This window comes from Pan paniscus, chromosome 4 (assembly GCF_029289425.2).
Source record: "Pan paniscus chromosome 4, NHGRI_mPanPan1-v2.0_pri, whole genome shotgun sequence".
NCBI classification, from domain to species: Eukaryota; Metazoa; Chordata; class Mammalia; order Primates; family Hominidae; genus Pan; species Pan paniscus.
The window spans coordinates 134,688,896-134,701,378 of NC_073253.2; the positions used below are offsets into that span (position 1 = coordinate 134,688,896).

The 12,483-nt window shown below is 42.0% G+C and overlaps 1 protein-coding gene across 7 annotated transcripts in view; it reads right to left on the minus strand.

Annotated features, from left to right (window-relative positions):
- DNAJC18 (DnaJ heat shock protein family (Hsp40) member C18) overlaps positions 1 to 12,483 on the minus strand; it is a 34,333-nt gene that overhangs the window by 11,853 nt on the left and 9,997 nt on the right. For all 7 annotated transcript variants that reach the window (XM_034960603.3, XM_055113007.2, XM_055113009.2 and 4 more), the window contains 4 exons: positions 6,488 to 6,633; positions 4,125 to 4,310; positions 2,948 to 3,057; positions 673 to 782 (listed from right to left, as the gene is read on the minus strand). In XM_034960603.3, coding sequence (XP_034816494.2) covers positions 673 to 782; positions 2,948 to 3,057; positions 4,125 to 4,310; positions 6,488 to 6,633 — 552 coding nt within the window. The remainder of the gene's footprint in view (positions 1 to 672; positions 783 to 2,947; positions 3,058 to 4,124; positions 4,311 to 6,487; positions 6,634 to 12,483) is intronic.

Consider the following 12,483-nt stretch of genomic DNA (forward strand, 5'->3'; position numbering starts at 1 on the left):
TCATCTAGAGGGTTTTTTAAAACTCAGACTTCTGGTCCTACCCCCAGAGCCTCTAATTCAATGGATATGGAGGGGCCCTAGAATCTGCCTTTCTAACATGTTGCCTGTTGATGCTGACAATGGCTGGTCTGGGGACCAAACTTTGGGAACTGAATCAACTGAAAGAATTAATTGAAGAAATTTTTAAAAATCCTATCAGAGTTTATAATCTATATGCAAAAAGCATTACAAGGAATTTCTCTATTTTCAACAAAAACAAAAAAATTGAAAATAATCACTTGATCCCCATTATTAATACTATGCTCCGAGACCCACAGGGTGCAGCAATCCTATCAACAGCTTAACAGAGTCTTTCTAACTCTACCATGGTGTGATAATGAGTTCATCTAAACCTTAAATTCTACTGATCCTTCAAAAACCAGTTACTGCTGTTCTGCAGCTGACCAGATGATGTCACTATAGAACAAGACAATCTATTTCCCGAGGCACACAGGAGACTGCCTCAGTATTTTTGAGTCTCAGCACCATGACTACCCAGCTGTTCCTTTAAACATCAAATCGGTGTTTTCTACAGCAAAAGGTGAAATGAAATGTTAGTAATGTATCAGCAAAACCTTCAAGTCTTTCACCCCCAGACTGTTACTGAGAAAGATTTAGAAATATCAGACTTACGATTTATAGAACAGACTATATGGGGGATTAGTAGCCAGCAGCTGAGTAATGACAGATATAATCACAATCACAAGAACTGGAAGTAGCTGAATAAATGCAGAATATGTAGTCTGAAAAAGAAAAAAAAAAAAACTTGCTGTAAGTGTTCTTTTTTTTTTTTTTCTGTCGCCCAGGCTGGAGTGCAGTGGTGCGATCTCGGCTCACTGCAAGCTCCGCCTCTCGGGTTCACACCATTCTCCTGCCTCAGCCTCCCGAGTAGCTGGGACTACAGGCACCCGCCACCACGCCCAGCTAAGTTTTTGTATTTTTAGTAGAGACAGGGTTTCACTGCAGCCAGGATGGTCTCGATCTCCTGACCTCATGATCTGCCCACCTCGGCCTCCCAAAGTGCAGGGATTACAGGTGTGAGCCACTGCACCTGGCCTGTAAGTGTTCTTTATCAATATAAAGCTTATTGAAAATAAGATAGTTGCCCCAAAGAAAACAACAAATTATCAATGCACTGCATAGGAGGATCCACAAAGCCCCAGGCTTTTCTGGGAAGGCTGTACTTTCAGCTGAGAAGTACAGGTTGGGCAGTCCTAATCAGAAAATTCAAAATCACAAATGCTCCAAAATCTAGAACTTTTTGAGTACCAGGATGACACTTAAAGGAAATGCTCATTGGAGCATTTTGGATTTCCTTTTTTTTTTTTCTGAGACATGGTCTTGCTCTGTCACCCAGGCTAGAGTACAGTGACACAAACATGGCTCACTGCAGCCTTGACCTCCTGGGTTCTGATGATTCTCTCGCCTCAGCCTCCTGAGAAGCTGGGACCACAGGTGCACACCACCGTGTCCAGCTAATTTTTAAATTTTTGTAGAGACAAGGTCTTGCCATGTTGCCCAGGCTAGTCTCAAACTCCTAGGCTCAAGCAATTCTCCTGCCTCAGTCCCCCAAAGTGTTAGGATTACAGGTGTGAGCCATAGCACCCAGCCTCAGATTTTCAGATTAGGAATTGTCAAATGTATAATGGTATAATGCAAATTTCCAAAATCCAAAAAAAAAAAAAATCTGAAATCTGAAATACTACTGGTCCAATTTACTTCAGATAAGGGATACTCAATCTATACCAAATAACCTTTACTCTCTCTGCTGAGCAGGCTGAAGGAGGTCCAACAACAACCTGGATTGACACCCAGTAATCCCCCTGCAGCCCCATTAATAAGACCAATGAAGCAAACATCTCTAGGTAAACCTGCCCAGACTGTGCCTTTTACAGGAGTGGGGCTCTAGGAGCCAGGTTAGCATCATGCTTGGCCACAGCTGATTGGACTCAGGGGACATCCAACTCTGGCAGAGGTAATCATGTTTTCTCTCCTAGGAATTTGGGGTTGAGACTCATCACCCTTCACTTCTGGGTCATCACTTTAAGGAAGAACACACACTCTCAGGCACTGTAGACTGGCTATTTGCAAGGGGAAGTAGAACAAGCAAAGCTGCTTGGTGAAAACAAAACAGAGGCAAAGAGTGGCAGGAAAACTGGAGACAATCTGGGCCCAAAGAGTCCTGCAGAGCACAGCTGCTTGGGAGCCTGACAGTATCCCAGTTCCTTGTTCCTGTCTGTCATGAGACCCAGTGCTTCTTGTCCTTGAGCTTCATGAGACTCTTTTGATCCCTTACCTTAAACCCCCTTTAGTTCTAAATATTTTGAAGAGGATTCCTATTTTCTGCAGCCAAGAAAATTTTGAAGCCGGAGCGGTGGCTCATGCCTGTAATCCTAGCACTTTGGGAAGCCAAGGCAGGAGGATCACTTGAGCCCAGGAGTTTGTGACCAGCCTGGGAAACATGGTGAGAAATAATCTCTACAAAAAATGAGCTGGGCGTGGTGGCACGCACCTATAGTCCCAGCTACATGAGAGGCTGAGGTGGGAGGATTGGTTGAGCCCTGGAGTTTGAGGCTGTAGTGAGCTGTGTTTCTACTATTGTACTCCAGCCTGAGTGACAGTGAGACCCTCTCTCAAAAAAAAAAAAAAAAAAAGCCTTGATGAAGTCAGCCCCACAGATTGCTGAGATTCTGGGAGAGCCACCCAAGAATGGGCAGAGGGAGGCGATACCATTCTGCCTATTTAGGCCAATTTTTCAGCTCTTCTAACCATTGCTTTTGCTTTCCTAAAGCACATCTTTCCTAAAGCAACATATCTCAAGTTCAACTTCTAAAACTTGACCATGTACCATCCAGGTTGGCCAAGTACAACTGTTTATGGGCAGCAGCGCTCCTCCCTCCCTAGGTACCTGAGGTTTCTCTTCTTCCTCCTCCTTCTGAGTCTGTGTCCTCTCATGTCGGTGCCGTCGACGGTAATAGTGAGTGTCATCTGTCACATTTGAAAACATATGAATATTTCCTGGAAAAGAAAGAAAAAGAAATACATGGTATGGGATATGGCAAACACTCCTTCCCTGCCTTTTTCTTTTTTTTTTGGAGATGGAGTTTTGCTCTGTTACCCAGACTGGAGTGCAATGGCGTGATCTCGGCTCACTGCAACCTCTGCTTCCTGGGTTCAAGTGATTCTCCTGCCTCAGCATCCTCAGTAGCTGGGATTACAGGCACCCGCCACCATGCCCGGCTAACTTTTGTATTTTTAGTAGAGATGGGGTTTCACCATGTTGGCCAGGCTGGTCTCGAACTCTTGAACTCAAGCGATCCACCTACCTTGGCCTCCCAAAGTGTTGGGATTACAGGCGTGAGCCACCGCACCTGACCCTTCCTTGCCTTTTTCAAGGTCCTTGTTCCCAGCTAGGTTTGTTAAGGATAGAGTATTGGCCTATTTTACCCAGTAGAAAAATAAGACAATAGGCAAGCCAAGTGAACCAGCTGGAGCTAAAGCATGCTGAGCTCTCCTGACTTCATTTAAATAGACCTTTGCAACTAGTGAGAGAGAACCCCAAAAGGCTAGAAGAGAGAGAGCATTTGGGCCATGAATCCTATCTGGCATGTTCACGTCTGCTTCCGTGCCCAATACCATATTGTGTCACTGGTATCTTTTAATAGCAACTCATAAAATTCAATTTACTTCCTGGGCATTGAATTATACAAACTTCCAACTTGCTGGGGGGTACTTTCCTATCTTCTATCTTTGTAAGTGCTATTTTACACAACAATAATAGGCATTTTGTTACTTATGTATAAGGCACTTAAAAATATCTAATGCTCACAGTGACCCTGTGAAGTAGGTATTATTAACAGCCCCATTTTTCAGGAGAGGAAACAGGGTCAGAGAGACTAAATGATTTGGTCAAAATTATGCACAGCTGGAGGCTGGAGACTTGCCTCAAACTCCTGCTCAACTGATTCCAGATCCTTGCTGTTTCCATCATACCATTGTACCTCTATTCAGATTTTCAAACAGAAGCTTGCTGAGAGCCATAAATAAAGAAATATGTTTAAGAATGATAATTTGGGGAGACTAACCTGTAGGAAAATGTCCTCCAAAGAAGACGTTGAACAGCTCTTCTGGAGTGATGTCAGCTTCAAAATCCCTGTAATAATTATAAGGTCTGGCTCGAGGGGCAGTGAAAGTCACCTGTTCATCTCCGTATTCATCATAGCGAAGTCTCTTATCAGGATTGCTCAGGACTGCAAATGCATTTCCTATTGCTGCAACCAACAAGAAGCAGCACATGAGGACACAGTCTTTGCTATGGCTGAGAGTGATCACAGCAGCAGTGACAAAGAGCCTAGAGGTGACTCGTGCTGGACAACTTTGCAGGGGCCCAAGAAGAGATGCTTGGGCCTAGAAAGTTCTCCACAGTGCTTGCCCTTCAGGTTTTCCCTGATCGCCAGAAACAACAACATTGGAATCACAGGAATTAAGAACTACTGCTGCAGTGAGTTAACTCCCAATCAACAGTCCTGGAGTCATCCCAGCTGTCCTAGAAGTTAGGAAGCCCCCCTCAGTTCGGGTTCCCAGTCACCACAAGTCCCAGGCATGTTGGGGAAATGTTCTCCAACTGGTCAGCACTCTCATTCATAAAAAATGTGTTCTGGCCGGGTGCAGTGGCTCATGCCTATAATCCCAGCACTTTGGGAGGTTGCAGTGAGCCGAGATCATGCCACTGCCTTCCAGGCTGGGCAACAGAGTGAGACTTTGTCACACACACACACACAAAGAGTGCTCTTTACTTTAAAAAAAATTTTTTTAGAGATAGGGTCTTGCTGCATTGCCCAGACTAGTCTCAGATTCCTGGCCTCAAGTGATCCTCTCACCTTGGCCTCCAAAAGTTTGGGATTATAGGTGTGAGCCCTGCATCTGGCCAAAAAAGTGTTCTTATTTCACTTGAGTGCAATAGTTTATGTTGGAAACAGTTCACACATCAGTAGTGATATTTTAACTTGTAGTCCAAAAAATTTCCTGAATTCTCTTCTGAAACAATCTTAGTAGAAACCTTCCTGCTTGACTAAAAACAAAGTCTTCATCATAGTCTTATTTCAGTTTACTTTAGACAAATATTTTCTGAAATTAAGAAATGTATTTCCAATGTCTCAAGGAGGGTTCAAAGGCTGAATAGTTACATATGTTTACCAACATGTCTCCTTTCTATGTACAAATGTGCAAACCTTGCCCAATTTCATTTAAACATACAATCAGTAGCACCAATCAACAGAAACCTCAAAAAAAAAAATCTTTTAAGGCATCCCCCACTCCCTATCTGTAATTCAGTCAACACTGTCAGAAACACAGAAAGAGTATTTCTTCATGATTCTTTTACCTGGGGAATTGTTAAATGTTTGCCTTGCCACTCTGTTACCCACAACTCTATATATACATATGTACATATGTATTGTAATAAGTATACATTTATTTTGCTGAACCATTTGAAAATAGGCCACAGATATTACGTCACGTTGCCCCTAAATACCTCAACATATATCTCCCAAGAAGAAAGACATTCTCCTATGTGATCACAACACCATTATCACAGTTAAGAAAATTAACATCAGTCCATTATCATCCAATGCATCCATACAAGATCAAGTATAGCATTTAGTTTCTTTTAATCTAAAACTGTCCCACCTTTTTTGTTTTTCATTATGTTAAATTTTTTGGAAGAACAGATCAGTATTCTTGTAGAATGTTTCATATTGATTGTTTCCTCATTATTAGATTCAGGTCAAACATTTTGGCAAGAATACCCCATAGATGACAACTACCTAGCACTCAATGGTTTTAGCATTCACTGAAGATCTTTGCCTGTAATAATGACTTGGAGTGCAGTGGTGCAATCACAGCTCACTGCAGCCTTGACCTCTGGCTCAAGCAATCCTCCCACCTCAGCCTCCCAAAGTGCTAGGATTACAGGTGTGAGCCACTGCGCTCAGCCTGAAGAATATATTTCTTAAAATATCATGGAGGACGGGCACAGTGGCTCATGCCTGTAATATCAGCACTTTGGAAGGACTAGGCGGGCAGATTACTTGAGCTCAGGAGTTTGAGATCAGCCAGAGCAACATGGCAAAACCCCATCTCCACAAAACATACAAAAATTAGCCGGGCATGGTGGTGCTCACCTGTAGTCCCAGCTACTCAGGAGGCTGAGGTGGGAGGATCACTTGAGCCCGGGAGGTGGAGGTTGCAGTGAGCTGAGATGTCACCACTGCACTCCAGCCTAGGTAAAATCCAGTGGGAGCTATGCTGATTATCACTATTTAAGAGGTGTGGCAGGGGGAAAAAACCCTCCTTATGGCCTTATAAAACAACTATGGGGAAGGCTAAAAGCAACTTATTATGACCAACCATGACAAGGGCACCATTGAGCATTGGTTCAGGATCAGACCTTTGAAAGCATCTGTTGCTCCAGGAGCACAGTTCTTGTCAGGGTGAAATTTCAGGGCGAGTTTTCTGTAAGCTTTCTTAAGCTCTTCGTCACTGGCATCTCGAGAAACTCCCAGAATTTCATAGTAATTTCTGCATTTCTTGATCCTAAAAAAAATCACACGCATGTATGTCTATAAAGGTCCCTTTTGTACAACTAACTGCAAGATAATACATCGATCCTACCTCCAATCTGTGGGACCCAAAACAAACCTGTAAGAAAATTAGTGCACACGTTAATGAAACATTCAAATTCATTAACAATGTCCTTCTCCCACCCAGAACTTAATGCCTTTCAAAGTACTTTTACATCTACTGTTTACTCTTCCTATATCCCTGCAAGTGAGTAGAACAAGTATGCTAATTGTTACACCAAGGTTCAGGCTAAGATCCTGAGAGATGAACTATAGGACAGCAAAGCTGGAAGAAACAGTTAATCACCCTGTTTGTTTATAATTTTTTCTCTCTTTTTCCTATGGCTATCTTTTTAAACTGTGTTTTTTGCTTTTTTTTTTTGTTTGAGACGTAGTCTTGCTCTTGTTGCCTAGGCTGGAGTGCAATGGCGCGATCTCAGCTCACTGCAACCTCTGCCTCCCAGGTTCAAGCAATTCTCCTGCCTCAGCCTCCCGAGTAGCTGAGATTACAGGGATGCGCCACCAGGCCTGGCTAATGTTGGTATTTTTAGTAGAGATGGGGTTTCACCATATTGGTTAGGCTGGTCTCAAACTCCTGACCTTGTGATCTGCCCACCTTGGCCTCCCAAAGTGCTGGGATTACAGGTGTGAGCCACCGTGCCTGGCTAAACTGTGTTTTTAAAAAGTTAACATACACATGATAGAAGAAAAAGAGCCAACAGAACTAAAGTTTATACAGTAAAAATTCTCCTGCTTCATCATTCTCTGTCCCCCAGTTTCCCACCACAGGGATAACCATCATTAGAAGTTTTCTGTGGATCCTATGTACAGAGAGTACAGGTATAGTCCTCTCCATTTTTTTCTTGCCTAAATGGAAACATATTATTATCAGTTTTCTACATCTTGCTTTAAAAAAAAAATTATTTTGGGCTGGGCGTGGTGGCTCACTCTTGTAATACCAGTGCTTTGGGAGGCTGAGGCAGGAGGACTGCTTGAGGTGAAGAGCTTGAGGCCAGCCTGGGCAGGATGGTAAGACCCTATCTCTATGAAAAATTTTAAAAAGTTAGCCAGGCATGGTGCCTTGCATCTGGAATTCCAGCTACTCAGGAGGCCAAGGCAGGTGGATCACTTAAGCCCAGGAGTTTGAGGCTGCAGTGAGCTATGATTGTTCCACTACACTCTAGCCTGGGCAACAGAGCATGATCCTGTCTCTAAAAAACAAACAAAAAACAATTTATCTTGGAGATCAATCCTTAACATATAGAGATGAGAAGTATAGAATAATAGTTTAGACTAGACAGTAGTTTAGATTAGAGTGGCAGTTCTGAACTTTTGATCTCAGCAACGTTTTATACTCTTAAAAATTACTGATATGCATGGTACAGGAAGCAAAAAAAAATTACTGAAGACCTCAAAAGAGCTTTCATTTATATGACTTCTATCAGTCCACATCTACTATACCAGAAATGAAAACAAAAAATTTTTAAACAGTGATGATGTAATTACATGTCATGTAGCCTCTCAAAAACTCCACTGTATAATCATGAGAAAATTAGTGAAAAAGACAAGTAACATGTTTGTATCATTATGACTACAGTTTTAAACTTGCAGACCTATACCCTAAAAGGGTCTTGGGGTTCCCCAACCACCCTTTGAGAACTGCTGGATTAGAGATGAGCTCTGGAGTCAAAATGCCTTGGTTTAGCTTTGATTTTGCTGTGTACTTAACCTCTATAGCTTGGTGTTATCTTCTGAAATGGGCTAATAATTATATTTCACAGAGTTGATATTGTGATTAAATAAAGTCTTCATCAAAGTGCTTGAGAGCATTTAATACTAAATAAATGTTACCTAGTATTATATATCTACCTCTTTTTTTTTTTTTTTTTTTTTTTTTGAGACAGAGCCCAGGCTGGAGTGCAGTGGCGCGATCCCGGCTCACTGCAACCTCTGCCTTCTGGGTTCAAGTGATTCTCCTGCCTCAGCCTCCCGAGTAGCTGTGACTACAGGCTTGCATCACCACACCCAGCTAGTTTTTTGTATTTTTAGTAGAGACAGGGTTTCACTGTATTGGCCAGGCTGGTCTCGAACTCTTGACCTCAAGTGATCCACCTGCCTTGGCCTCCTAAAGTGCTGGGATTACAGGCATGAGCCACCACGCCTGGCCTACCTCATTCTTTTTAAAATCTAAATATTATTGCATTGTATCAATGTATAATATATACATTACCTACTAATTTGTATTGAGAAGGTCTTCAGTCTTTTGCTACTATATAATTCAGTAAGGCAGGCAGAGATTCGGAGCTTCGTTGGGAAATTCATCGTAAGTCAGTAACACAGGTTGGACTCTAATGCAGGGTCTGGGCTGTCAGCAGATCCCTTCCACATGAGCTGCCCATGGGGAGTCTTTGAATCCCCAGCCCAGTTTCCAATCTCTGCTTCCATGGCAGACACTCAGGACTCCCTCTCCTAAATTTACTATTTGTTTAATAATGCTTTATTGAGAAATAATCCACGTACCATAAAGTTCACCCTTTTAAAATGTACAATTCATTAGTTTTTAAATACATTTTTAGAGGTGTGCATCTATCACCATTATCTCATTTCAGGACATTTTTATCACCCCAAAAAGAAACTCTATACTCATTAGTAGTCACTCCCACTTTTCCCCCAGCCCCTGGGACCCACTAATCTACTTTCCTCTCTATAGATTTGCTTATTCTGAATATTTTACATAAAAGGAGTTATATAACATGTAGCTTTTTGTATCTGGCTTCTTTCACTTACTGTAATTTTTTCAAGGTTCATCCATGTTGTAGCATGAATCTGTTCATCCCTTTTTGTTACAAAATAGTATTTCATTGTATGGATATACCCCATGTTGCTTGTCCATTATCAGTTAATGGACATTGGGTTGTTTCCCCTTTGGGGTCGTTATGAATAATATTGCTATGGACATTCATGTACAAGTTTTTTTGTGGAAGTATATTTATATTTCTCTTGGAATATACTAGGAGTAGATTGCTAGGTCAATAATCTTAATTTTCTTCTGAACCTTAAGAGGAATTGCCATATTGTTTTCCAAACTGGCTGCATTCCTACCAGCAATGTACAAAGGTTCCAATTTATCTGCTTCTTTATAAACACTTATCATCCACCTTTTTGACCATAGCCATTCCAGTGGGTATATCTCATTGTGGTTTTGATTTGCATTTCCCTAATGACTAATGAATGTTGAACAAGTTTACATATGCTTACTAACCATATATATATCTTCTTTATTCATATATGGAGGAATATATAGGAGGAATGCCTATTCAGACCCTTTGCCCATTTTTCCAATTGGGTTATTTGTCTTTTTATTGTTGAGTTTCAAGAGAACTTTGTACATTCCAGATAAAGTCTCTTATCAGATATACAGTTTTTAAATGTTTTCTCCCATTCTGTGGGTTGACTTTTCACATTCTTTTTTTTTTTTGAGATAGAGTTTCACTCTTGTCATCTAGGCTGGAGTGCGATGGCATGTTTTTGACTCACTGCAACCTCCTCCTCCCAGGTTCAAGCAATTCTTCTGCCTCAGACTCCCGAGTAGCTGGGATTATAGGCACCTGCCACCACACCCAGCTAATTTTTGTATTTTTAGTAGAGACGGGGTTTCACCATGTTGGCCAGGATGGTCTTGAACTCCTGACCTTGTGATCCACCTACCTTGGCCTCCCAAAGTGCTGGGATTACAGGCGTGAGCCACCGCGCCTGGCCACAGAACTTATTTCTTTTTTAGAGACAGGGTAGGGTCCCTGTCACCCAGGCTGGAGTGCAGTGGCACGATCATAGCTCACTGCAGCCTCCAACTCCTGGGCTCAAGTAATTCTCTGCCTAGCCTCCCAAGTAGCTGAGACTACAGGCATGCACCATAACCCTGAGTTAATCCAAAAGAACTTTTTAAGGGCAGTCCCTTAATGGCAAAGTACTTCCTGACTTCACGAAGAAAATACCAATGGAGCCAGTCCAGAAAAAGGGCTCTCATTGCCCAGGCCTTCTTGCTGTACAACCAAAAGGCTGGCAGCTGGTGTTCATCTTTTCCATTCAAGGCTCAGGGGTTAGCAGCTTTATATATAATGGCAGCCCCCATCATAAACTGAACTGCATTTGCACAAAATAGCAGAGTTAGACTATCCCTTCCTGCCTTATATCCTGATGCTCACTTCTCGTCCTTACTAATACAATGTCCTTTGTGACATTTCTTTTCCAGAATAGGGCACTTTTGTCTGCACTAAAAAGTTGATGAGGTAGGGCTGGCCGCAGGGTTCACACCTGTAATCCCAGCACTTTGAGAGACTGAGGTGAGTGGAAGCCTTGAGCTCAGGCATGCGATAAGTAATAATCACATCATGGACTGTATGCCTTTCTTATAGCAGTCCTGCACCCATATAAAAGCTTCATTTTCAATATGAGATGAAAAGGTATTTTGCAAAAAGTGCAATGTTTTCTTACCTGCTGGCATTAAGTGCAGGTGGATCACAAGGCCAGGAGTTCAAGACCAGCCTGGCTAACATGGTGAAACCCCATCTCTACTAAAAATACAAAAATTAGCTGGGCATGATGGTGGGCGCCTGTAATCCCAGCTACTTGGGAGGCTGAGGCAGGACAATTGCTTGAACCTGGGAGGTGGAGGTTGCAGTGAGCCAAGATCGTGCCACTGCACTCCAGCTTGGGCGACAAGAGCAAAACTCCATCTCAAAAAAAAAAAACAAAACTGGAGAACTGCAAGAGATCACTTTTTACTGCTATACATAATTTACTCAAGCGACAAACTGCTCACAAAGAGATGATTAGCATCATGTGGCATTTTAAGCAGATACTCCCAATACTTGAGGCTCAGCAAAATAACAACAGGAGCTAACTACAAAATTATTACAGTAGTACAGTACTACTGTTAATTTTATGCAGGTGTGATTAATACTGCACCTGTATGTTTACATTTTTCTCAAATGCAGATGGTACCATGTAGTCTCTTAAGTGTTTGTGAGCATATGTTTTGATAGATTTTCACTTTTTATAATAGATTTGTGTATATTTTATGACAGTAAATGATAAAATAGACTAGAATCTAGATATATTTTATGCACTCATATAATTTTCTTAATTTTTTTGGTATGTCCATGCTCCATGGTTTGTGAGATGGTGATGATGATTATTATTATTTGAGACAGAGTTTTGCTCTTGTTTCCCAGGCTGGAGTGCAATGGCACAATCACAGCTCACTGCAACCTCTGCCTTCTGGGTTCAAACAATTCTCCCGCCTCAGCCTCCCAAGTAGCTGGGATTACAGGTGTGCGCCACCACGCCTGACTAGTTTTGTATTTTTAGTAGAGACGGAGTTTTGCCATGTTGCCCAGGCTGGTCTCGAACTTCTGAGCCCAAGTATTCTTCCTGCCTTGGCCTCCTAAAGTGCTGAGATTACAGGTGTGAGCCACTTTTTCAAATTGCTGCAAATCTAAAAAATTTTTCCAATGTATTTATCTTTTAAAATTTACATATAAAAATCCATGGTTCAAACTGATGCCACTCAAACCTGTGTTGTTCAAAGGCCAACTGTATCTCTTTTTTAAAACTATTTATTTATTTCTTTATATATAGAGACAGGGTCTTGCTTTGTCACCCAGGCTGGATTGCAGTAGGGTGATCATAGCTCACCTCAGCCTCGAACTCCTGGGCTCAAGGGATCCACCTACCTCAGCCTTCTGAGTAGCTGGGATTTTGGGTGCATGCCACCACACCTGGCTAAATTTTTATTTTTAGTAGAGACAGGGCCTCGCTATGT